General features: G+C 36.3%; 3 protein-coding genes across 8 annotated transcripts in view; 2 read left to right on the top strand and 1 right to left on the bottom strand.

The window, feature by feature from the left end:
* The window catches only part of CCPG1 (cell cycle progression 1), a 38,807-nt gene extending 35,641 nt beyond the window's left edge, over window positions 1–3,166 (top strand). For all 5 annotated transcript variants that reach the window (XM_027123077.1, XM_027123075.1, XM_027123076.1 and 2 more), the window contains one exon: window positions 1,875–3,166. In XM_027123077.1, coding sequence (XP_026978878.1) covers window positions 1,875–2,064 — 190 coding nt within the window. In that variant the 3' untranslated portion in view covers window positions 2,065–3,166. The remainder of the gene's footprint in view (window positions 1–1,874) is intronic.
* PIGBOS1 (PIGB opposite strand 1) overlaps window positions 1,875–27,131 on the top strand; it is a 28,702-nt gene continuing 3,445 nt past the window's right edge. Inside the window, exon 1 of one of the 2 annotated variants that reach the window (XM_027123083.1) lies at window positions 1,875–1,972. The gene's annotated coding sequence lies outside the window, so the exon portion shown is untranslated. Of the gene's footprint in view, window positions 1,973–16,623; window positions 17,451–27,131 lie in introns of those variants that run through there. The other variant, XM_027123084.1, reaches the window with a different exon arrangement.
* Window positions 2,635–27,131, bottom strand: PIGB (phosphatidylinositol glycan anchor biosynthesis class B). The gene is made up of 12 exons (XM_027123078.1): window positions 26,884–27,131; window positions 25,108–25,243; window positions 24,567–24,684; window positions 20,863–20,967; window positions 19,145–19,275; window positions 16,452–16,592; window positions 15,113–15,164; window positions 9,634–9,845; window positions 8,953–9,017; window positions 6,357–6,570; window positions 3,348–3,528; window positions 2,635–3,019 (listed from the first exon to the last, which is right to left on the bottom strand). Exons 1-12 carry the CDS (start codon window positions 27,014–27,016, stop codon window positions 2,882–2,884), a joined length of 1,626 nt encoding a protein of 541 aa, XP_026978879.1. The 5' UTR covers window positions 27,017–27,131; the 3' UTR covers window positions 2,635–2,881.

Raw genomic sequence — 27,131 nt, 5'->3', positions numbered from 1 at the left:
TTCACTTTGAAATCAGAATAACGATTCAGGTGTCCCACTTACTTTCATTTATCTATTCCATTTACCAACTAAATTATGATATCTAATACATTTATTACAGAATTATTGTTGGTAAAGGTAGAGGTATGATCAAAGTGGCAAACTTAGCAAGCCAAAAGTTCTAATGTGTGTGCTTTATATATAATCTCTAAAAGTAATATTGTATCCATTGCATATCAGCTTTCTATTCTGTAACATGAAACTAACCTAATCTTCTTAGCTTTATTTTTTTACCTTTTAGAAAGGGAACTAACTTTGAGATAGTTTTATATATATATCTTTTTGAGTAAATGTAATGTGTCTATAAAATAATGAGACTGATTTTGATGTCTTTAGTCATTAAATACGTATCTAGTGCAAAGTACTGTGAGGCTGCCCTGAGGAAACAAATGAAAAATTCTTGCTGTCAAAGAGCTCACAAGCTTTTGGAGAATTAGGTCAGTACAAGGAATGCAGTGGAGGTATGGAGGCATATGTATATGGTGGCCTCAATCTGGACATGTTTAGGAAGGCTTCATAAGTGAGATGGCCTTTGAACTGAACTTTTTAACAAACTTTTGAAGGAGAAGTGAGAACTTGCCAAGCAGATAGGGTGGGACATTCCACTCAAAGGGAACTTCATTTGCACAGATTTGTAGATATGAAGACATGCTACTTTAAGGAGGCAAGGTAATGCTGGGGTGTGAACAGAAGAAAAGATTCAGAGCATGAAGAACCTTCACTTTATGCTGAAGGACTTGCTTTATTGCATTTTGGGTCACGGGCAGTAGCCTGCAGGGTTTGTTGGAAAGGGTGAAGCTAGATGCTAGAAAGCGGTCTTTTGAAACAGTATAGACATGAGCTGATGGGTATCTGAACTAGGGCAGCAGCTGGAGTAGAAAGGAGGAGGCAGATTTGAACAATATATAGTAAGTAAAATTGGTGGTATTTCTTGTGAAAGGGAAGTAGAAAGTAACAATGATTTCCAGATTTCTGGGTTGGGTCACTAGTTAGATAGTGACATCAGCTACACTAAGGAATACCATAAGGTTTTGCATAAGGGGAATTGGAAATGAGAATTGTGTTTGGAGGGTACCTGTTGACATACAAGTAGAGAATTAGTTGGCTGTTGGTTATATGACTGTCTCTAGCCCAGACTCCGTGCGTGTGTAGACAGTCTAGGCTGGACATATTTATCAGACTCCTGGGGAACACCAACATCCAAGGGGTTGTAGAGAAAGAAGGCTGAGAATGAATGGCCAGAGAGTGGCATCATGAAAATCCAAAGATCTTCTCAAGTAAAAGGAATATTGCAGTGTTAAATGCTTAAACAAAACAAAACAAAAAAACGGAAAAGACTGGATTTCTTGGCTGGGAATTGGATGGCCGTGGATGGCATTGTGGAGTGTTTCAGTGAAGTAGTGACAGAAGCCTGATTATAGAGATGGAGAACTGTTCATGTAGACATTGTTTATAAGCCTTAGCTTCGAGAGAGAGACTCTGTAAGAGATGTATATGTATTCATGAATGAAGCCACTGGGGGGGGATTAATTTTTATAGGAAAGGAGGAAAAATAATGGAAACACATCTCATTATTTTATTGTCACATTTCTACTTATCTATTGAGTGTTTTCCCTCTTTGCCAGCACAGTTTGTCTATTTTTTCTTTCTATAGGATAAAAGTATAAACTCACTGAATCTTTTTCGTATGGTTATAGTAGGATTATACTTCAGATTAATTTAACATCCTTTTTCAGTGTTCAGATAATAGATTAATGGAGAAAAACTTTAAAATTGTTTCTTGTTTAAATAAATTTAACTCTAACATGGATGAAAAATGTGTTTACTGCTTTCAGTCGACCAGATAAAAAGCAACGTATGGTAAATATTGAAAGCTCCAGGCATCGAAAACAAGAGCAGAAGCACCCTCAGCCACAACCTTATAAAAGGGAAGGTAAATGGCATAAATATGCTCGCACTAATGGAAGACACATGGCAAACCTTGAAATAGAATTGGGGCAATTACCTTTTGATCCTAAATATTGACCATCATGATTAAGTTAAATTAGAAAACTGTAACAGAAACTTGGATGCTTTCTATACTGTTTGGTGTTGAAACTAAGATGAAATTATCAAGATAACAGTGTCTTTTTATCATTTCTAAGTATCAGTTTGATGATTTTATATTATTACTCAGAAGCATCAAGCAAAAGCTTACTAACTTGCATTTTCCGGTAGTTTAGCTTTGCTGAATTTTTTTTGGCACTGGAAATGTTCAACTGTAGATTTATATTAAGGAAGCCAGGCATGCAACAGATTTTGTGCATGAAATGAGACTTCCTTTCAGTGTATGAGCTTAAAGCAAGCTCAAATCATACATGACAAAGTGTAATTAACACTGATATTTGTGTTAAATTTCCAGTAGAGCTTGAAAAAAGTACATTGTGATGGAATTTCATCTCTAACATTTTATAATCTTACACTTCTTGTCTTTTTGTGGGTTCAAGAGCCCGTTGACTTGTGAAGAATTTGCTGCCTTACGAGCTTGCTGACTTGTTCTCTTGTGAAATTTCTTGCACATATGAATATTGTAGAAGAAACAATAAAACTACACCATGAGGAAAACTAAAGGTCTTTATTTAAAATCTGGCATTTGCATTATTAATATATGATTTTATATTTTGTGATATTTTTCATATATTTCCTCAGTAGTGATATTTGGTAAAGCAGTTCATAGTGGTTTTTTGCTAGTTCCATGAATTTTACCCAGTATTTACTAGCATATTTAAGCAGCATCTGGATATTTCTGCTCAGCAATGTCTATTTCTCTGAGAAAGATCTAAACAAAGTCAGAATTTCATGTTCATGTTTGGTTGAGTTTCCCTTTTAACTTCCGTTCATAGACGTATATGTGACTTCCAGTTCGACGCTCCGGAAAGTGAGTGTGGAAGAAAACAGCAGTTCTCTCATACTTGTTTGAAATTAGGAAAGGATTTATTTCCTAGAAGTAAATAAATGTTTAAGTAAATAAAGGCTGCATTTTGCTGAGTACTGTTTCAAGAATTTAAGAATGACCTGTTTGTTCTTCTGAAACCCTTTTCTTAATAAAACAATGCAATTTCTTAATAAAATAATTAACTCATGGTAAGTAACATATATTCCTTGGTAGTTATAGAACTAGGGCTGATTTGGACTAGGGAAAAGACCAGTTATAAAATATGGGTTGAAAGGGACCATAAAAAAAGTGATGTTGTCTATTTACCTGAGTGTTTGCTAAACCTGAGGTGAAATAAAAATACTGAGTTATACCTTTTTTCATGTTCCCTTACCTCCTCCAAGATGCTGAAGATGATCAAGTGAGTAGGCAGCGTTGAATCATTTTGAAACTCTTTATACAACCACTTTAAGGGATTTAGATAAAATATATCTGCTTCAGCAAGATAATCACTTTTTCCAGTCAGGTCTGGGGGACACTGGAGAAATCTCATTGGAAGTGGGTGATGGACATGGCTATAAAAAGAAAGTTACCATTATAGTTACAAGAAGTAAAAAACAAATTTTTTTCGTGAAAGTTTTCAAATTACTCTTAAGATACGCTCACATAACAAAATGTGAAATCTGAATCTAAACTAGGTTCCAGTTAAGGTGAGGAGGCACACCTTTAATGCAGTTTTCTCAAAAATGGAGAATATGATTCTCACACTGTGTACCTGTGCAGTAACTTCAAGTCCAAACTAAAGAGCAAAACTCCATTTCAGGGCAGGAAGTAGGTCAGCAGCCTGTGGGACTCAGTAGTCTGTAACATTAGTATGCTGTTCCAGGGATGCATGGGGCCTTTGGGACCGGGTATGTTGCTTGTTAATAAGAGAGTAATATCTGGCAAAGTAGAAAACTGATCATGAACCAGAAAGGATTCTTTTCCTCTTTCTGCTCTGAATCCTTACATGACAAGTTTTTCCTTCTTTTTTTCTTAAATATTTATATAAGTAAGATTTAGTAATAGAGAGCAACGTGGGTTCACTGATCAAAATTCAAATAAGTAATGGTTTTACTGTGGCATAGAAAGACTAGAGTGTATGTAAAAAAGATGGACTGATGAATCATAACAACTTAAGCCAGTTACTTGGGCCATGCAAAAAGCCATGTTTACAACTTTGCCTCAGGAAAATTAATATAGGGACTTCCCTGGTGGCGCAGTGGTTAGGAATCCACCTGCCAATGGGACACGGGTTCGATCCCTGGTCCATGAAGATCCCACACGCCACGGAGCAACTAAGCCTGTGTGCCACAACTACTGAGCCTGCGCTCTAGAGCCCATGAGCCACAACTACTGAGCCTGCGTGCCACGACTAACGAAACCCGCGTGCCTAGAGCCTGTGCTCCGTGACGAGAAGCCACCACAATGAGAAGCCTGCGCACCGCAACGAAGAGTAGCCCCTACTCTCCACAACTAGAGAAAGCCTGCACGTGGCAACGAAGACCCAACACAGCCAAAAATAAATTTATAAAAAGAAGAAAAATTAATAAGTGATAAAAGTTTATTTTTATCTATGAAATGCATACAAAATAAATTTACACAAGACCTTAATACTTCATGACTGGGACTTCCCTGGTGGCTCAGTGGTTAAGAATCCACCTGCCAATGCAGGGGACACGGGTTCGAGCCCTGGTCCAGGAAGATCCCCCATGCCATGGAGCAACTAAGCCCATGCTCCACAATTACTGAGCCTGCGCTCTAGAGCCCCTGCGCCACAACTACTGCGCCTGTGTGCTGCCACTGCTGAAGCCCACATGCCTAGAGCCTGTACTCCGCAACAAGAAAAGCCACCGCAATGAGAAGCCAGCTCGTCACAACTAGAGAAAGCCCACATGCAGCAACAAAGACCCAACAATGCCTAAATAAATAAAGTTATTTGAAATACTTCATGACTTTTATAATTTTGAAGATGAAGGTTTTGCTTCAAGGGGAAAGCAGAAACTGAGAAAAAGCTGCCAGCCTTATATTCCAAAGTAGGTATCAGACTTTTTTTTCTTTTTTTTGTGTGCTCCATTTTGCAAGTTGAAAAAATGTAAGAGAAGAACTAGGTGAACTATACAAAGCCTAAGATATCAACCACTACAACCATGTATGGGAGAGCATCTTGGTGCCTCTAGAATTCCTGTTCTCTTCAGTGTTAACTCTACTGAGAGCATGGATGGAGAGTGAATGTCCCTCTCGCAGCTCTAGTCTTTTTTATATAGTATAGGATCCTCAAGTTAAAGGGATACTTGGGGTCTTAAATCCATCTAACCTGTGGCTTTTGGTAGTCATTTCCAAATTGCGTATTAATGATTGGCATTAATGATTCAGTTAAGTACAGTATTCCAAAAGTGTTAAATTACCTTAAAATGATATCAAGTTTGATATTAAGTTGACTGTGCACATGGAAAAATAACTTCACATTGTTTAAAGCCAGATAGGTAAAGAATTTTCTAAAGGAAAGCTGTTTGCTTTGTCCTTTTACCCTTATTGGGCAATTGGTGAAGTAATACAGCTTCCTGAAATACAAGCATAGGGTCAATGATGTCTTTTTTTTTTTTTTTTTTTTTGCAGTACGCGGGCCTCTCACTGCTGTGGCCTCTCCCGTTGCGGAGCACAGGCTCCGGAGGCGCAGGCTCAGCGGCCATGGCTCACGGGCCCAGCCGCTCCACGGCTTGTGGGATCTTCCCGGACCGGGGCACGAACCCATGTCCCCTGCATCAGCAGGCGGACTCTCAACCACTGCGCCACCAGGGAAGCCCAATGATGTCTTTTTAAACGTCCTGCATGATTAAAGGCAGTTTCAGTGTTATTTCCCAGACACACTTAATCCAAGCATTAGGATGTCATCTAATTGAATTCCCTAATTTTTACAGGCAAGACAGCTGATATCCAAAGAGACTAAAAATACTGGTTTAAGACCAGGGCAACAGTACAACAGTAAATCTGGACTTGAATCCAGTGTTTTGAGATTATTTCAAAATTATGTAAATAATAAGATGTACGATAGGTTTGTACGGATCAATGATAAGTGAATTTCTTTACTAAGAGTACCATCAAATAAGCCTATATGATATTTTAAACTACCTTTAAATAGTATAAAATATCATATAGGCTTTTGATCAGATTATTTAAATGTAAGTTGTTTTGAAAAAAGAATATTAAAGTTTATTTGAAAGTTGTATATGATTTTCATTGACATAAATAGCAGTTTCAAATTTCTTATAATCATTTGATCAATTAATTTAAATCCAGGAATCCAAAAGGAATTTTAAAGTAGTTTTCGTAATAATAGCATATAGTGAACAAATTTTATTACCTATAATAAGGAGTAGAGTGACAAGGCATCATCATAAGTACTGAAGCTGAAGATATATTTGTATTGTTGTAACAGAGTTCTTGAATATTAGTCATGACATCAAGAGTACCTCGTTGATGAACTAAACCAGTATAGAGGGCAAAGAACATATTTGATAGAAACAGGAAACTCAGAGCTGGTTTCTTCCACAATTTCAGGTTGTTTAGGGAGTATCCTATATAAAGATAGACACACTGAATTGTAACACTGGTAATGTTTTGTTTTATAGCTAAGCAAATATTAACTGCAAATCATATTGGTAATCTTTCATGGAAGTGTAGTATAAGCTGTAATGCTGTCATGGACAAACAGAAATCAGCAATACGTCATCTTTGTAATTTCTCTGGCCATTCACTGTCACTGTCCATTATCATCCATGTCTTGACCTTTTTCTAGAAAAAGGAATTGAGGTATAGCGGAAAGATTATGGCTAGAGAGTCTAACAGAAACAGATTTGAATTCTAGCTCTGGAATTAGTTTCCCTATCTTCCCTAACAGTACCTTTTTCAAGTATTAGAAAAAAATGTTATGTCCAGTGCCTGTCCTGGTACATAGTTGCTAAACAAACAGGACTTGTATTTATTCCATTTACCTATCACTTTAATCTCCAAGCACTAGCAATGGATGTGTACATACAGGTCTCAGTAATTCTGGAGGAAGTATAACAGAATATCCTCTTAGAAAAATACACCACTAAGCTCCTGGGAGATTTTCAGTGGTCAGTTTATGAGTGGTGGCATGGATCTCTTTCTGGAAGAGAACGATTTATGTTTTATTATTATTTTTTTCTTTCACTATAGTGTTGGACAATTTGGAGATGCTAAACAATTTTTCTTTTTTAATTTGTAAAAGTAATTCTTGTATGTGGCAAAACAAAACAAAAAAACCACTTTGCTAAGGAAATCTATATTTTCATTTTCCATAGTGAGAAGTCAGATAATGCCAAAAACAGTAACCTTTAAGAGCATTATTACCATTTTATTTAGAGAGGGAGAGAAATAACAAAACAACCACCTAAAAGAGTGTAAGTGATTGCCTCTGAGTATGGTAATGGGAGGGAGGGCAGGGGAACCACCGTTCTTTAAAAATCCTTATCTGACTTTTGAAACAGTACCTGTGCAGTTTTGCTAAAAAGATAAGCATATGGAAAAACAAAGTGGCCTAATCAGAGACCAGCAAGTCTGCACTGGCCACTGTAGTAAAAACAGATTAAGCAGAAACCCAACCCAAGATCCTGCCACTTAAAGACTCACTCTTTTGGAATGGGAATGAGAATTCAGACAACTCAAGTCTTTAAAACACTCTGTAAAGACAGAGCAGAGAAGTGGAATGCTGGAAAAACCAGATGATAAAAATGGAATGAAACCAAGTTCGTAAATTAACCAAACCAAACATGTGCACAGAAATATTTGTCCTCCAGTAGTCTGGCAATGCTTACCTGGGTGAAAAGCAAACAATTAGAATTCTAACTCAAGTTATTGTAAAAAAAAAAAAAAAAGTTTAAATCTGAATAGTGATTTGTGAACATATTTGCTCTGCTAAATGGTCCCACTGTTCTTAAAACTTGCCAAATAGCTCTTAGATGCTTATATTTTTATTTGTGCCTGCATTTGTATATGAAGTAAGACTATAAATAGGACACTAACTTTGGTTTCAGAACTTTAGATGTTTCAAATACATAGATGTGTGTGTTTGTGTCTAAATTGAAGAGACTACATCTGAGATCTGCAGGAGATCACTTATACTTGGTCAAAGAAGGCTGCTTAACTCGATGGGTTGTTTGGAGGTTTTTTTTTTTTTTTAAGTAAAAAGTTTGGTACCATTAACTTCCCAGTTTTTCTGAGCCTCCAGGCCCAGTTGATTACTCATTTCTTCCCTCCTTAGTCCAGTGATTTTTTTAGTGATTAATATTTGAAGGAAGCCAACACTCATTCTGAATTAAACTTGAAGTTAATAAAGTTTTAATTCGTAAATTTTCCAAACCAACCAATGAAAAAATTCATATTTTCCAGAGCCGAGTAATATAAGACTTTTTAGCAGCCATAAGTAAAAAACTTACTGAAAAAAACCTAGTGGAAAAATGGAGAAAAGATTAAAAACTAAGTCAGAGGTGTGAATCACTTTAAAAATTGCATATGCATTAGAGTGAGTCTTGAAGGGATAGATGTGTGTAAAGCATTAAAAACTAGTTTCAATGTACATTTTTCATTTGTGGAATGTAGAACTTTGTAGTTTAACCATAAATTTAAATTAGCTATTCTAAAATAGACATGTTGTATTACTTTTTAGTGAAAGATTTCTGACAGCCAGAAACACCACCACCAAAAGGTGTTATGGATACTGGATCCTTACGTTTTTATCTCACAGGACACAGGAAAAAGGATATTTAGGCTGCAAAAAGGGAATGCTGCAGTAATATACTCAATTTGTAATTAAGGAGCAATTCTTATTTAGCCTAGTAGAAAATAAATAATATTTTAGAGTTTAATAAGCATTGATTGTCTTTTAACTGTTTCTTTATAATTGATTTTTTTCTCTATTATACAAAAATACTTACCACAGAACACCATACAAAATGGTAAAACTGGATAGATAAATCTGAATTCTTTGTGGCTCAACATGCTATAGTAAAAAAAAGATATTCAAAGAAAATATTATTTTTTTATATTAAACGATGGTTTGAGAAGTTAATGTATTTAAAAAGAACATAATTAACCTGATCTGTTTTTGTAATTACTGAGACTGAATTTCATGCTTTAGGAATCAGTCTCATTCTTCTTTAGTTATAAGGTGATGATGATGTGTTAAAAGTAATCCTAACATTTGATGTCAATGCGATATTCTAAAGTACGATTGCATTCTAAAAAAAGGATTTCTATTACCAATCCAAGTAAGTTATTTTACTCAAATTTCAAATAAAGGCGCATACATTTTCAAAATATTTCTCTGGTCCTTCAATACTTAAAATTTTGGCAGTTTCTGTTTTTTAAAAGTACAATTTGTTCACCCTCTTTAAAAATTGAATGTATCCGTCCATATTAAGCAAACTGTATCAAAAGTATTCAGTCTGTCTGAGTACCAGCATAATTATTACATTTTCCATCTGCTAAATAATCCCCACTAACAAATCATAAGAATTAATGCACCTCCAAAAGATAAACAGTTTACCTTTTAAATAATTTAGTTAACTTCTTGGTAACATTTAAGTAGTGAACTATTTGAATAAATAAAATCTTACCTATAAACTAGCAGTGTCCACAGCACAGTCACCAAAAATATCCTGTACCTCTTTGGGGCTAGAAGGCAGCCATGAATAAAGAAGGGTAAGTGAGTACCCAGGACAGCTGGAAATCCTTGACTGAAGTACCAGTGCCATGGATGAGAACCATAAAATGATCCCACATTCTGCAGCACGTTAAATTTCAAAAAATTATATTGAACCAGAGTCCACTGGCATCATCGAAGGAAAAAGAAATAGAAATGTGTTAGTGCCAAGTATGAATCTTTGGCATTAGGGAATTTGGCTGAATCATGAAATTAAATCAGAGTGAAGTCTAAACACCAGACCGTAGTTTACATTAATAATTTTGAATATGAGCTAATTAAAAAAAAATAAATTTATTATTTTTGGCTGTGTTGGGTCTTCGTTGCTACTCTACGTTGTTCTGCACGGGCTTCTTCTCACTGCAGTGCCTTCTCTTGTTGCGGAGCATGGGCTCTAGGCCCACGGGCTTCAGTAGTTGTGGCATGCTGCCTCAGTAGTTGTGGAGCCCAGGCTTAGTTGCTCCGCGGCATGTGGGATCTTTCTGGACCACGGCTTGAACCCGTGTCCCCTACATTGGCAGGTGGATTCTTAACCACTGCGCCACCAGGGAAGCCCGAACTCAGTCTTCTTTATATATTCTTTTCCATTATGATTTATCATAGGATACTGAATATCGTTCCCTGTGCTATACAACAGAACCTTGTTGTTTACCTATTATCTATATAATAGTTTGCATCTGCTAATCCCAAACTGCCAATCCTTCCCTCCCTATTGGCAACCATAAGTCTGTCCTCTATGTGAGTCTGTTTCTGTTTTGTAGATAAGCTCATTTGTGCCATACTTTAGATTCCACATATAAGTAATACCATATGGTATTTGTCTTTCTCTTCCTGACTTACTTCACTTGGTATGATAATCTCTAGTTCCATCCATGTTGCTGCAAATGGCATTATTTCGTTCCTTTTTATGGCTGAATAGTATTCCATTGTGTGTGTGTGTGTGTGTGTGTGTGTGTGTGTGTACACATACCACATCTTTATCCATTTATCTGCAATGGACATTTAGGTTATTTCCATGTCTTGTGAATAGTACTGCTGTGAACATAAGGGTGCCTGTATCTTTTTGGATTAGAGTTTTGTCTGGATATATGCCCAGGAGTGGGACCGCTGGATCATATGGTAATTCTATTTTCAGTTTTCTGAGGAAACTCCATACTGTTTTCCATAGTGGCTGTACCAACTTACATTCCCACCAACAGTGTAGGAGGGTTCCCTTTTCTCCACACCCTCTCTAGCATGTATTGTTTGTGGACTTTCTGATGATGGCCATTCTGACTGGTGTGAGGTGATACCTCATTGAAGTTTTGATTTGCATTTCTCTAATAATTAGCAATGTTGAGCATCCTTTCATGTGCCTATTGGCCATGGCTTCTTTAGAGAAATGTCTATTTAGGTCTTCTGCCCATATTTCAATTGGGTTGTGTGTTTTGTTGTTGTTGAGTTGTATGAGCTGTTTGTATATTTTGGAAATTAAGCCCTTGTCAGTCTCATTGTTTGTAAATATTTTTTGCCATTCTGTAGGTTGTCTTTTCATTTTGTTTATGGTTCCTTTGCTGTGCAGAAGCTTTTAAGTTTGATTAGGTCCCATTTGTTTATTTTTGCTTTTATTTCTGTTGCCTTGGGAGGCTGACCTAAGAAAACATTGGTATGATTTATGTCAGAGAATGCTTTGCCTATGTTCTCTTCTAGGAGTTTTATGGTGTCATGTCTTATATTTAAGTCTTTAAGCCATTTTGAGTTTATTTTTGTGCATAATGTGAGGGTATGTTTTAAATTCATTGATTTACATGCAGCTGTCCAACTTCCCCAGCACCACTTGCTGAAGAGCCTTTTTCCCATTGTATATTCTTGCCTCCTTTGTCAAAGATTAATTGACTGTAGGTGTGTGGGTTTATTTTTGGGCTCTCTGTTCTGGTCCATTGATCCATATATCTGTATTTGTGCCAATACCACACTGTCTTGATTACTGTAGCTTTGTAGTATTGTCTGAAGTCTGGGAGGGTTATGCCTCCTGTTTTGTTCTTAAGGATTGCTTTGGCAATATTGGGTCTTTTATGGTTCCATATAAATTTTAGGGTTATTTCTTCTAGTTCTGTGAAAAATGTCATGGGTAATTTGATAGGGATCACATTAAATCTGTAGACTGCTTTAGGTAGTATGGCCATTTTAACAATATTAATTCTTCCAATCCAAGAGCATAGGGTATCTTTCCATTTCTTTGAATCGTCTTTGGTTTCCTTCATTAATGTTTTATAGTTCTCAGTGTATAATTCTTTCACCTCCTTGGTCAGGTTTATTCCTAAGTGTTTTATTTTGGGGGGTGCAATTTTGAAAGATTTTTTTAAAAATTTATTTTGGCTGTTTTGGGTCTTCGTTGCTGCATGCGGGCTTTCTCTATTTGTGGCAAGCAGTGGCTACTCTTCATTGTGGTACGCAGGCTTCTCACTGTGGTGGCTTCTCTTGTCGCGGAGCACGGGCTCTAGGCACACGGGGTCAGTAGTTGTGGCTCGTGGGCTCTAGAGCGCAGGCTCAGTAGTTGTGGTGCATGGGCTTAGTTGCTTCTCGGCGTGTGGGATCTTCCCAGAGCAGGGCTTGAACCCATCTCCCCTGCATTGGCAGGCAGATTCTTAAGCACTGCGCCACCAGGGAAGTCCCAGATACTGTTTTTTGACATTCCCTTTCTGATATTTCATTGTTAGTGTAAAGAAATGCAACTGATTTCTGTATGTTGATCTTGTATCCTGCTACCTGCTGAATTCGTTTATCAGTTCTAGTAGTTTTTATGTGGAGTTTTTAGGTTTTTCCATATATAGTATCATGTCATCTGTATATAATGACAATTTTACCTCTTCCCTTCCAATTTGGATACCTTTTATTTCTTTTTCTTGTCTGATTGCTCTGGGTAGGCCTTCCAATACTGTGTTGAATAGAAGAGGTGAGAGTGGGCATCCTTGTCTTGTTCCAGATTTTAGTGGGAAGGCTTTCAGCTTTTCACCATTGACTATTATATTGGCTGTGGGTTTGTCAAATAGCTTTTATTATGTTGAGATATGTTTCCTCTATACCCACTTTGGTAAGAGTTTTTTATCATCAGAGGATGTTGAATTTTGTCAAATGCTTTTTCTGCATCTATTAGGATGATCATGTGATTTCTGTCTTTTTGTTTATGTGGTGTATCACATTGATTTGCATATATTGAACCATCCTTGTGAACTTGGGATGAATCCCACTTGGTTGTGGCATGATCTTTTTTATGTGTTGTTGGATTTGGTTTGCTAATATTTTGTTGAGAATTTTTGCATCTATATTCATCAAAAATATTGCCCTGTAATTTTCTTTTTTGCTGGTGTCTTTGTCTGGTTTTGGTATCAGGGTGATGATGTCGTCATAGACTATCTTTGGGAGTGTTCCCTCTTCTTCAGTTTTTTGGAAGAGTTTGAGAAGGATCAGTATAAGCTCTTCTTTGTATGTTTGGTAGAATTTGCCTGTGAAGCCATCTGGTCCTGGACTTTTGTTTGTAGGAAGTTTTAAAATTACAGATTGTTTCACCTCTAGTGATTGGTCTGTCCAAATTATTTCTTCTTCTTTTTAAAAAATTTTTATTGGAGTGTAGTTGCTTTACAAGGTTGTGTTAGTTTCTGCTGTACAGCAAAGTGAATCAGCTATACATATACATATATCCTCTTTTTTGGATTTCCTTCCCATTTAGGTCACCACAGAGCCAGCACTGAGTAGAGTTCCCTGTGCTATACAATAGGTCTGTTTCTTCTTGATTCATTTTTGGTGGGCTGAATGTTTCTAGAAATTTGTCCATTTCTTCTAGGTTGTCAAATTTTGTTGGCATATAATTGTTCATAGTATTCCCTTATAGTTTTAGTATAAGGGAATATATTAAATATATAAGTATTCCCTTATAGTTTTAGTATAAAACTATATAGTATATATAGTATTAGTATAATACTAATACTAGTATATATAATTTATATATATATATACTATATATATATATATATATACTAGTATATATAATTTATAATACTAGTATAAAACTATATAGTATATCGGTTGTTATGTCTCCCCTTTCATTTCTTATTCTGTTTATTTGGGTTCTCTCTCTTTTCTTCTTGGTGAGCCTGGCCAGAGGTTTGTCAATCTTGTTTACCCTTTCAAAGAACCAGCTCTTGGTTTTATTGATTTTTTTCTATTTTTTTAAATCTCTATTTTATTTATTTTCTCTCTAATCTTTATTATTTCCTTCCTTCTGCTGACTTTAGGTTTTGTTTGTTCTTCTTTTTCTAATTCTTTTAAGTGGTAAGGTTAAGTTGTTTATTTGAGATTTTTCTTGTTTTTTGAGGAAGGGCTGTATCTTGGTGAACTTCCATCTAAGAACTGTTTCTGCTGCATCCCATAGATTTTGTATAGTTGTGTTTTCATTGTCATTTGTAATAACAATGAAATCATTCTTTATTAATTTTTTTATGTTCTAAGTACTAATGTGTTTTTTGTTAATTTGTGAAACACTGGGTTCTTGAGATTCAAGCAAATATGAATAAATGTTATGACAGTGTTAAGTTTTACATACAACTGGATGTAAAGAGAATCCTTAAAAGTAATTTTTATGAGTATATGTGTTTGGTACCCATATTAAAATTTTTACTGTTCTACCTTATGGCATCAGATATTACCTATTAAGATAAAGCTTTGAAAACATTGCAGTTTGAATTATAGCATAAAGTAGGTAATGACAGCAGCAGCTAACATTAAGTGCTCACTTGTGCCATGCAGTGTTGTAAGCGTTTTACATGTATTATTTCATTTAATCTTCCAACCGTAAGAGACAGGTATCACAATTATTTCCGGATAAGGAAACTGGCAAGAAAGATACACAACTTGTCCAAGGTCTTACAGCTAATAATGAGGGCACTAGGCCTCAGACAGTGGCATCTGATTCCAGAACCCATGAGTGACTTAAAAACAGGGAACTTAAAAACAACCAAAGGCATTACCAATAGTCATAAGATTAAAATGCCAAATCAGATGCTTAAAGAATATTCTGGTTAATTTGAATTCTGAATAATTGAGGTCAATTAAAATCATTTAAAAATTAACCTTTATTGTTACAAACCTGACAGAAATGTTCAGACCTGACAAAAATGCCTGAAAATGGATTCTTGAACTTCAATTAGGAATATACAATTCTGTTATATAGAAAGCACAGCAAAGTTAACCAAAGGCATATGCTAGTAGTTTTTTTCTAATATATCCCATATCATTAAAAAAATGATTTGCTTATGCTCCCAGATACTCATGGATTAAACAGTAAGGTTGAGTTTTTAGTGTTATAAATGATTACATTAAAATAGTTTTTTTAAATAAAAAATAATTTTACTTACTTGACCAAAAAAAATACGATCAATTATCAGAGAGAAACTCAAAGTGACAAATCTGAAAAACAAAATAAAAGGGTGATTAACATTCTGAACTTGCTGAAAATCCAACAGTGGCATATGGCTTTGCAAAGTGCCCTGCATCAAAAGCCAGTTTAAAAATGCTTTAAAAGTTTTACCAACTGAATATCGTTTTGAAAGATCTTTCATTGAGAGAAGCTATATTTAAGCAAACTTTTTAAAAGTAACAAACTCTGTATTATCTATTGCTGCATGACAAATTACCCCAAAATGTGGTAACCAAAAACTATGAACATTTATTATCTCAGTTTCTGTGGGTCCAGAATCCAGGTGCAGCTTAACTGGGTGTCTCTGACTCAAGGTCTCATAACTTGTCAGGATATTGACTGGGGCTGTAATTTCATCTGCAGGCTCTCATGATTTTTCCCTATAGCACTTATTGTCATTTGAGAAACATGTTAATCATATGTTTCTAGCTGTCTCCCCCCCCCACTAGAATGTATACTTCATGAAGGAATGGACTTTGTTTTGTTAAATTGCTGTATCTCCAGCATCTGGAACGACACCTAGCACATACTAGGATTAAATAAATATTTGCTGAATGAATGCATTACTTCCAAAACAATGCTAATAAATCTGAGAAATGACAATACTGGCAACTTAGCCACCGGATGATTTTGTCCTTTTTTAATAGCTACCAAAAATAACCTGTACAGAGTGAATACTAGTATATTAAAAAGATCACTGTTTTAAGAGTCAAAATGCATTCATCCCTTCAATAAATAATTATTTTGGATATTCCACTAGATACCTGGGATAATTCTGATCCTAGGAGCTCAAAATGTAGTTAAGAGGACTTGGGTTTCAATCCCATTTCCATCAGAGCAATCAACCCAGTGACACTGGCTATAATTCATTTTTAATTTCACCAAGCCCTCCATTTTCTGTATCACAAAGTAAAAACACCTACATTGCCTAGATCCAAGAATTGTGAAAATCAGGTAATATGTGAACACATATATTATAAAGCCCCATACAAATGTGAAGGAGTCAAGTATCTCTAAAAAAAAAAATTTGAAAAATATTTAAGAAATAAAGCATAGGAAAGTTCTAATTTAGAAAAATTGCCAAGATCCTCACTTAAGCAAATTAAAATACTTCAGAATCACAAATAAAAATATAACATGTAAAATTGGAAATACTATGTTTCCTTGGTCTGACAATTCTCATTGACGTTAGAAGATGTAACTGACTAAAAGATGTAAAATCTTGTTTATAATTTATAGGTTTTTAAAATTAATATATGGATTGTAGCCATACTTACCCTACAGGTAAAAACTGATGTAGAATAAGATCAAGCTTTCTCTGTTCTTGCCAGAAATGTCTGAACAGCAAAGGTATCCACAGAATAACAGCTGTGGGACGAATTATAAAGGCAAGTGCCACCAGGGATGAGTACTTGACACTGTAAGCAAGGAAAAGGTATTGTCAAGACAACTAGGAAATGAGTTCAGAAGTTATCTATTTACGCTGTGGTATAACATTTTTTTAAAAACAATGAGAGCATTTTCCTTTTGGTATAAATAGCTATGTGAACTTGGGGAAGTTACTTAAACTTCTGGCTCTTAATTTTTCTCATCCATAAAGAGAGGTAATATGTAAGGTCTTTTCCAGCTTTAATATTCTAGTATTTTCAAGTAAGAAGTTATTCTGTGTCCTAATGTTTATCTTGTTTACTGAAAGGTATACCATCTTTTAACCGTACAACTCTGCCAGTCGCTTTCCTGGTGGAAAAATGATCAAGTCTCTCCTAAAGAGATAAAAGAGATAAAAGACAGTCCCCATTTTATAAGGAAAATCTGGGCACATGTGGTTTTGTTTTGAATGTAAGCTGGTAATTTTGTCCAACTGAAAGATGTGTATATACACCTGATTTTTTTAAAAAAAATCTTACTTATAAAACCCTATATGATCATGGATACAAATGTGGGTTTTTACTATTAGGACTTCTCTCAATAAAGGGTTGAAGGCGAGCACCTGATAACTTAATCATGAGGACTACAGACAGTGGTAAAATAAAACAACTTTATGGTACCATTACATACCTATTAACTAATAAGTAACTATAAAGAAATTTCCAATGTTGGTGAAGATGTAAGAGCAGGGATTTCAAGTTCAAAGGCTTACAGAGACCAGATAAGTAATAAAAATTGTGTGATATTGGCTGCATGGGGGCTCTGATATCATCATGAAGGAATCCTGGCCCAAAATGTTAACAGGCCTTACATTTTTTTTCAAGAGGAACTAGAAATCCAGATTTTAGGTAAGATCTCCCAATTTAAAAACTTTGCCAAGTAGTTAAAAAACAAACACTGTGTAGGTGAAATAAAACATTTGTGGCTTGGTCTGACTTGCAGACAGCCTAATTGCAAATTCTGCCATAGTGAAACTACCTAGGGGATGCCCAGATATATCTAGGCCTACCTAACCTCACTCCAAATTTTCAGACTTGGATTTCTTACTCCTTTCTGAATATTTCTACATAAATTTCTTACTGGCATTCAAAATCAAACTGTATGAAATAAGCTCCACACCTTTCCCTCAAACCTATTTAGTGTCTAATGTTTAAGTTAATGGTATCACTCAGTTTCTCAGTCTTAAAATTTGGAGTCACCTTAAATAGAAACTTTTCATCCCACACATCCACTGTGTTTCCTCCCCATTCTCATTGCCATCATTTTACATCAAGTCCTCTCACTATTCTAGAATCTTTTCACAGTTGTGTCACTTGTTTGGAATCTTTTCATAGTCTTTTTTTTTAATTTCCCAGAAATATTACTTAATATCATTGTCAATCATCAGTACTTACTGAACACTTACTTTGTAATAGGTCATGTGCTATACGCTATATACTGTCCATAGAGTCTCATTTAATTCTTGAGAGCTGTTGTAATATTCTCATTTGATAGAAATCAATGTTTAGATATCCTCATCTATAGGTAACCTAAGTGAATGCCTATTCTTGCAGTCGAGAGTCTAATGCAGAAATGATCTTATTTGACTTGATCCTCCCAAAAACCTTACATATAAGGGAGAATGGATACTAGATTCCCAAATTTTCTTAACTAGATTCCCAAATTTTCTGGCTTATTCCCTTTCGGTATATCCTAAATACTGCTACTAAATCAGATTATGTCATGCTTCTCGAAAGCCACCAGTGGTAAGCTGCTACCTGTAAAGTCCAAATTCTGGAGAAAGGCAAAGTTCCATTCTAGCCTTATCCCTCATTCTTCTCTTCTCCCACACATCCTACCACACATTAGCTCCTCTGGACAACCTGCCCAGAATACAATGAAGCCCTTTTATAGCTCTGTGCCTTTTCTCATGTTCCCTTTGCTTGGTATTTTATACCAATTTATATAAACCCAAACCAGGTCCATATGTTTTCTATTTGCCCATCCAGATATGCTCTCTACTCTTCACCTGCTCAATATGCAGGGAGGCTGACCTTTATGGACTATATCAATGGGCTATCTTGCTTTTTGGCTTCTCATTAGTATTGGTTAACAGCAGGGCAGAAGAGTCAGGGTGTTTTATTCACCCTGCTCTTTCCTTGCTATGGTTAAAGGCTGGCTGTGCCCCTCTCCTGTTGGGGTCCTCTCAAAGTTACAGCTCTATGGATTTCAGTAACTTTCCTCTCCTTGCTCCTTGGGGCCAAAGGGTAATTGAAACTTCCTGTTGTGACTAGCCCTTGGGTACTATGGTATCCCCTTATTAGCTTTTCCAAACATTGTTTACACCTTTGTAAACAGTCCTTTTATTAAACTCTCCTTAATTATCTGGTTTGAGTATATCTCTTTCCTGCTATAATAAATACATCAACTGTGAATTTGTGGTTCTAATAGCCTTCATGAGCATTAGGGGGTCCACTGGACATTGCAATATATTGATAATTTAAGATTTTTCAAAAGCATGCTTTAGAGTTTTGTACATAATTATAACAGTACTGTTACTCACCTGTTCATAAACTTCGAACCTTCCAAAGGATAGTAGAAAAGAGCAGTTATAGTGAGAACAGTTTCCATGGTGTTTGTAAGAGTTCTGGTACAGCAATACCACGTGAACCAAGAGCATAACTGGCAAAAAAACTAAGAACAATTATAAGCAAACGTATATGGAGTGGGAAATGGAAAAGCTTAGTATTCTAAGGAAAATAGCAAGCAAGTCTAAATAATGTTAAAAGTGGGCATGTCCAAATATTGTTTTTAAGAAGTTATATCAAGCACAACTATGATACCAGGTCTGTATTTGTTAAAGTTAAGTTTATACTTTCAGGTACATTTTTGTGGCATTGCATTTGATTTAAATCTCACTTCACACTAATAAAAGACATAAAACACAGATTCTTTGATGGTAGAGTTCAGAGAAGAATGAAATTCATAACTAGAGTCTCACAATCAGCATTCCTCCAATTGTCTTATATTACTGACAAGTATTTTGACTGATTTTTATTGACCTTGCTTGGAATGTTGTCCTATTTCTTGGTGGAAAATTTAAGACAACGTAAGAGAGAAAAAATCATGACTATCAGGAAACATCATTAAATTTTAATTTGGAAATGGACTAAATTAATAAACCACTTTTTGGTAGAACATGCAAACAGAAGCATCATTCAGTCTACAAAACAAATGCCTTAAAAGAAACTTATTAGTTGTTGCAAGGGTATTAAACATCGTACCAGCTTCCTATCTCTTCAAATACAGACTTTAAAATATGTTTCCAATTTTTGTGAAGTTAAAGGCTCTTCCTGAGCTAGAAGATCCTAGTGCTGCTACTTTGGAGGAAGGATTTCAAAGGCATTATGCCTTTGCCATTTTAGGTTCAGCCTTCGACAGTGTGTATTAAGCACAAATTAAAGAGATTGACTTAATCCTTGAATCAATTATCAAGGACTCAATCGCTAAAGCAATCTGTCTTTTTAATGCAAATCAACAGACTACCTGCAGAAATATGTCCTATTAATAATAAATTGTTAATATTAATTAACAGTATTTCAGAAATGTGTTGGTACATTGGTTACTTGGAATTTGGAACATATTTGCTAACAGAAATATAAAAAAGGCAGTAAGATCTCTAAGTTGGCTCATATAAGCTTACTTACGGTTTAAATGGGAAAATCCATTCAAGATTTGAATGGGAGTTTGAGAATCTATCTCCCCACTGTGAAATGAGCCAAATGACAAAAGACAGTCTTCTATACCACATTCTCTTACAAAGTCCAGCTATTTCTACCATTCTAGCCAGAAGAGAAAGAGTGCATCAGTGAAAAGATATGTCTCAGGTAGCTGGAGGAAGAGTGAACAAGGGTTGTAAACAGCTGAGGTGATCTGTGAGGTAGGCAGTGGTTTAGAACTATTCCTACTGAATATTATGGAAAGTGAGGCAAGGACTCAGTTCTGAGTCATGGTGCTTCCCAAGGCTGGGTCCTAGGGTTTAGCCTCTTATAGTGTTGGAGGGTATCAGTGGCTTCTGCCACCTAGGGCTCATTCAGAAGGGAGATAGCATGTCCACTTGCATTTTACTGTTCTTAATTATGGAAGTACCCCTATAAAGTTGTACAAATTACCTTCAGAAACTGTTTTGGGAATCAATTGTATTGACTGACCTGTTCATGTGCTTCATGCTTGTAGGAATGAAGTAACTGACATACAGTTTCTAAAGTGTTTAGGACTTACCACCCATCTTGCCACTTGCTGATTTTCTAGTTGCTTCATTAATGAGAAAAGCCTCAAGTCTGCTACAGCAGACAGAAGTGCTTGGGCAAGTCTAGGAATCCAAATCTTCATTAGTTAAAAAAAAAAAAAGATATTAAAAACATCTGTTGGTTCATACTTTAAAATCATAAGAAATCAACAAGCTGACCCAACTATCAATCGAAAGCCATTCTTAGTTTAAAAAAAAGATGTATTATTCCATTCTTCTGCAAAAATAATTTATACCTTAAAAATTACATTAATTTTCATGGAAATACCAAAAGGTAGTTTTCTCATTCTCATTCTCTCTGTAATATATATATATATTACAACACTACTAATTTTAAATAGCCAGCAGGCCATTTCATTGTGTGAAGGTTCTATTTTAGAAGCACATATAGTTCTTTTCAGTAGCATAACAGTAGGTAATTTTTTATGAAACCTTTACCCTACTGTATGCTAAGTATGATACTAAGTACTTTATGTATATCAGCTGATTCAGTGCTTCTAACAGGTACTGTTTTATAAATGAGAAAACTGAGGCATAGAGAGGTTAATTTCCCCAAGGCTGCAGAGCTAGTTAGCGTGGAGGTCAAGATTCAAACCCAAGTCAGCCTGACTCCAAAGCTCTTAGCTACTAAGTTACATTGCTCCCCTATCCTACGACATAGATGATAAAATAATGTTACTTTTTTTTAAAGCTTTAAGTAATCTATAATTACAGAAACATGTAACATGGTATCCAGTCAGTTGACACTAAAGAATAAATTTAAGAGTAAAAAGAAAGAGTAAATGTATTATAACTTAATTACAGTTAATGATTCTAATGTTATACATTAGCATCTTTGAGTTTTAAAATGTGTCACAGTTATTAACAAAGTAACACTTGCTGGTAGATCACAGCTTAATTTTAGTTTGCTCAAAAGATGTGTTTCTAAAAATTTATATGTAAATCTGTATTTTTGTTGGATCAAACTTCACTAATTTTACATTATAATTAGAGCCGCTTTACTTTCAGTTGTCAGTGGCTTCTAACACTTTAGCTTTACATCCTTTATCAATAATCTGTAAATAAATGTTTAAATCTTAGAGTTAAAGGTACATTGTAATTCATAATTCCACATAAACTGTGCACTGTAAAATACAGTAAAAGGCACCTCTGTACTCACCTTCTGTTTGCCCTGCATAAGAATCTATAAGCTTCCTTCTCACCTCCCAGGTATGAAAGTACTTCATGTAAAAAGTTAATTTTGCTACAGACTTAATAGGAGCTGAGTGTTGAGGTAGCCACTAAAAGACTAAAAGGATTCTTGTGCACTGAGAGAAGTATAGTATTTATGAAGTTAATGGTCTCACTATATTCTGAGCTAGTTACCCTAGCTTTCAATATTCTGTTCAGTTTCGAGACCCACATATTAAGATGGACATTAATAAATTACAAGATGTTTAGAGGACATTATCTGATTATGAGGTTTAGAACTGGAGATTATTTATCCTGGATAAATAAAACTTTTTTGAAGGGTTGTCATGTAGAAATCTTGAATTTAAGAGAAGGTAGATTTTAGCTCAACACAAAAATAAGTGGAGTTGTAAATTCCCAGTTATTAGCAGTCTCTCCAGACTTTTAAGATATCATTTTCCAGGTTATAAGGACCTGACCAGAATTAAACAGTTACACATGGCTTCTGGAAAATACCAACTAGGGTGGTGGGGTAAAGAGGAGCAGGAACATGCCAGGGGTAAACCCTGAAGGTGAGGCCTGTGTTGGCGGCTTACCTTTCTACACTCCTGCTCTTTAAGATCCTCCTCCCTTAAGCTCTAGGAGCCACATGCCCTTGTGCCATCTCCTGACTGTTCAAAGCCCCCACTGTGGTACTCCCACAGGTCTCCCTTCTTATCCCTCTTTCTTCTCACATATTCTAAGCCAGCGCTGTCCAGTAGAAATGCAATGTGAGCCACATACCGAATTTTAAATTTTATAGTAGTCAAAAAGTAAAAAAAAAAAATCTCTAACAGGTAAAATTAATCTTAGTGCTTTTGTTTAACTCATTATATCTAAACTATCATTTCAACATTTAATCTATATAAAAGTTACAGAAATAGTTCACATTCTTATTTTGTATTAGTTCTTTGATGTCTGGTATGTATTTTACACTAATAGCACTTCTCAGTTTGGACTAGCTGCATTTCAAGTCTTCAGTAGCCACAGGTGGCTAGTGGTTACCATATTGGACAGCAGAGCTTTAAGCCAACACTAGGCTGTAAATAAGTAGACCTAGGATCTAGTTTTAGCTTTTAACATGCTGTGACTTTGGTCTATTTTCTTCATCCCTTCTCTGACCCTTCTAGTTTCAAAATTGTACAATCTATATTTTAAAATAATCAATATGAGAGTATGAATGACTGATAGCATCATAATGGTTCTCTATCTGCTGAAGTTCCAGGTAGGATAGAGGTTTTTTCAGGGGTAGAGGGGTATTGGGAGTGGGGTAGGATGGGGACGAGAGGAGGTTTCCTTTAAATCACAAAATGGCCAGGTGGGTCAGCTACACGTTGAGGGCAGTGGATAGATCGTGGAGGAATAGGAAGTTTTTCAATCTTGAAGACTCCTTCATTCATAATATAACCTACTTTCTGGGATGTTATATATATTTGCCCTGTTTCAAGTCTTTATGAATATCCTTCTTGATCTAGAAGCTAGTGGGTAGCCCTGAGAGAAGGAAAGAGAATTCATAGTTCCTAACTTCTACATGTGTTAACGGGAGAAACCCTGCTACTGCTCTCAATTTTCCTTCCCTGTGATATTCCCAAATGAAGCATCAATTTTACTGATATGGTCCTGTTTCTCGATAATGGGTAATCAAATATCGTTGCAAAGGGGAGGGTACAATACAGCCTAAGAAAACCAAACCAAACCAAAACCCAAAACTCCAGAACCTCAGTGTCTTTCCAGGCTTCAAAAAACCCTTCAGGATTTAGACTGCCTTTGGAATTCTGGGCCACTTCCCTAACAGAAAATGGGGAAGGCCCAAACTTCTGAGTCCAACTTGATGATAGCTTAAAGATATTGAGAATGAGGTTAGAAAAACTTTTGCACCATTAGTTCTTTTGTATCCTCTCCTGGTGACTGACCCCCAAAGTTCATGATCTAGGGATTACAACCCTGCTCACTATTGATGGCTAATTACTACATAGCACAATGATTGTATATATCACTATATTTTTGTCAAATTAATTTTCTTAATTTGTAATTTCAACACTAAATCCTGAGTGGGTTTACATGTATTTAGTCTCCATAGGCTCATATAACATGATCTTCTGCTCACAAGTTAAAAAAAGCAAGATACAACACTGCTCTTAAGTGATCGTTTTATGACGGAAATTTACTTCTAAAGTACGAATAATATATAATGTAGTCATTCTGAGAATCTGTATATCTTAACAGGATTGCTCACAGCAGAACACTTTCGTGCTCAGTCTTATGTTTTAGCACATATTGAACAGTTACACATCACAGTATGTCTTTGAACCCTGAGCTTCCCAGATGCGGTCTGAGTTTAGCAACAGTAGTCTTTTAAAAACAAACTTCATGATACCAATATTATCATTTAGTTAATATACATTAACCTTAAAGGGATGGAATAAATCTGTTAATGACTATTTTGATTACTTTTATTTAAACTTACCAGCAACTGAACACTATCTTTCCCCAAAAGGTGCAGAATCTTGTATATGCTTGCAAAGATTAAGGGGTAAGTGTAACCCCTCAATCTTTCTCTCCATTCCCAAGTCAAATAACCATAATTAGTAATATTAAGGACTAATGTTAAATAGCACTGAAACAAAACCTCTTTTCAGTTCTATATATAAAACACTTTTATTTTTTGGCAAAGAAGCTTAAAAAAATAGTATTTTACACTGGATATCTGAAGTAAAAATGCGGTTGGCCAACTAAACTGTTAACCTACTTCATAGCAGGAATGCATTTTTTACTTCATCTATATCCTCCACATTACTGAACCCTTTAGGAATATATGCTAAAGGCTGAGTCAGGTACACTAACATCAAAGAAAGATATAGAAGAAATATTAGCATAAAATAATGGCACACTTTTATAAGTTAAAATTATTTGGAGAAAATATGGAAAATTTATTGAAAATATGGAGCTGACACAATTCCTAAGATGAATACACATTTCTAGTCCAGAAAAGAAACTACAAAGGATATTTGAAAACCATGTGATGTGCAACTTCAAGAGACTGCCAATATTCATCTGGAACAAAACTTGTTTGGACTAAAAAGCAGTTACATATTCGTAATGCTATGGTAAACAAGACCAGATAAATGTTTTCACCAAGAAGATCTGAAAAAACAACAACAACAAAAAATGAACAAACAGGTAATTGAAGCACAAAAGTCAGGCAAATTCCAGTTGGGGAACTAAAATCTGCTGCTCTGGTTGGCCCCTTGCTCAGGTTCTGTTAAAGCAGTGGTGAACTCTGGCCCCTCCACACTACTCTCAAAGCAGACCTGGGTGGAAAGTTAGACAAAGGCCAGAGCTTCACCAATCTTTCTGGCAACTTATTAATATAAAGAGAATATTAAGATACATTTTGAAAAAGATTGGGTTAACTAAGGCCTTAGGCTAATTAGGTTATCCTATATGTATATCTAATGAAAGAAACCAGCTAACAAATTACTAACATAGGAAGGGACACTTTGTATAATGTGCATATACTAGCATATAAAATGGTCCTCTGTGCATTTTAAAATAGTCTTTACTGATACTTTCTATATGCTAGGCACTGAGTTCGTTCCTTTACATGCGCTATCTCATTTAGTCCTCAATGCTATGGGGAAAATATCGTTTGCCCTATTTTATATATGAGGAAACTGAGGCTCAGAAGTTAAACTGCCTTCTCCCAAGTCAAACGGTTGTAAATAAACAGGATTCAAAACCGGGTCTGTATGTTGACTCCAAAGCCCTGCTCTTAATCACAAATGGACTGCCTGTAGACAATATTTTTTTTTTAATGTGAATTTAGTTGCCAGCATTTAAAAATCAGGTTTTATATTAACATCTGTATTGCAGCATATCAAAACTCTAAGATCTGGCAACACAGAGCTCAACTGGGAACAACTGGCTGGTACTGAAATATAGGGTGCTTTGACTTCTTATGTATATAATATTTAGCCTTGCCTGTCCGGCCTCCTGAGGACTTGAGTTTGCAACCTGCCTCTGATCCACTGTGAGTCTTTGCTAACATTCCGGGTTCCTGCCACTCTCCTTCCTTCTTCTCCAGGAACACATTTTAAATGTTTCTCAGACAACTGGTACGTTCAACACCACATACGTGCCCCTTCTGAACTTTCATCTTTCAGAAACAAACCTCCCGACTGCACTGTATCTGCTGTCCGAAAACCTTGTTCTTTCCTTTCCTTCTCTCTAGTCCGTAGACTCAGGCAGAAGAAACTGTACTCAGAAGTGGCCCTTGAACAACCGCGCTTGGCACATAAAAGGCGCACAATAAATACTTAATGAATGAGGAGCCCATCTTTATAGTAAATACCCCTCCGACAGATCAAAATCCCACTTGCTGGGATGATTTTTCTCCTGTCAACATTACATCAGGACCAAAGAAAAGGCGGAGGGGGCAGTGAAGAAAAAGCAGTGCGGCGGGGGGGTCAGACCTGGTCCCACTCCAGGAATCAGCCCTTCCGTAGCTACGAAAGCTCGGGAACACTGGGCCAGGGTGACGACCCCCTCTCTGAAAAGGGGATGGCCACATCATGCCTACTCACTTCACACGGCTGCGGGGAGGACGGCACAAAATAATGCAGAATACACTGCCGCGCAAACGACAGGGATCGAGGATCCCTTCTCGAAAGCAAAGTGATTTATTGCCCCCGCCCCCCCCCAACCCCAGCAGATGGAGCCCTCGCTCAGTGTCGGCGATTTCCCGCCACCGCCACTCCGCTCGTCTTCTACACCCACTCACTCACCTCCGCCGTGCCCAGTGCTCTTCTGCTGGCTGAGGTACAACGTGGACTTTCTCGTTCTCAGCTTCATCTTCTCGTGGGAGCGGTTCTGGAGACCACGGAAAAAGAGGCTGCCGCCGCCGCCCTCTCGCTCCATCCTGCATCTGCTTCTAGGTCTGCTGGGGACAGCCAGCCGTCACCGTCCCCAGCCCTGGGTAGCTGAAGCAGCGCGCTCTTCCGCCCACTAAGTTTGGCCTTTGCGAGCGGCCGTC

This window comes from Aethalodelphis obliquidens, unplaced genomic scaffold, assembly GCF_003676395.1.
Source record: "Aethalodelphis obliquidens isolate GAN/ISIS:26980383/991018 unplaced genomic scaffold, ASM367639v1 scaffold26, whole genome shotgun sequence".
NCBI lineage: Eukaryota > Metazoa > Chordata > Mammalia > Artiodactyla > Delphinidae > Aethalodelphis > Aethalodelphis obliquidens.
Note: the sequence above shows the minus strand (reverse complement) of the source record. Positions and strands in the feature narration are given on the sequence as shown.

Bases quoted from the DNA above. Each gene is read 5' to 3' on its own strand.
- PIGB (XM_027123078.1), bottom strand. From the start codon at position 27,016: ATGGAGCGAGAGGGCGGCGGCGGCAGCCTCTTTTTCCGTGGTCTCCAG. The intron at 9,018-9,633 runs GTAAGATTTTAT...TTTTTACTATAG, and splicing joins TGGACACTGCTAGTTTATAG to CATGTTGAGCCACAAAGAAT. The intron at 6,571-8,952 runs GTAAGTATTTTT...ATCTTTATATAG, and splicing joins ATTTTGTATGGTGTTCTGTG to GATACTCCCTAAACAACCTG.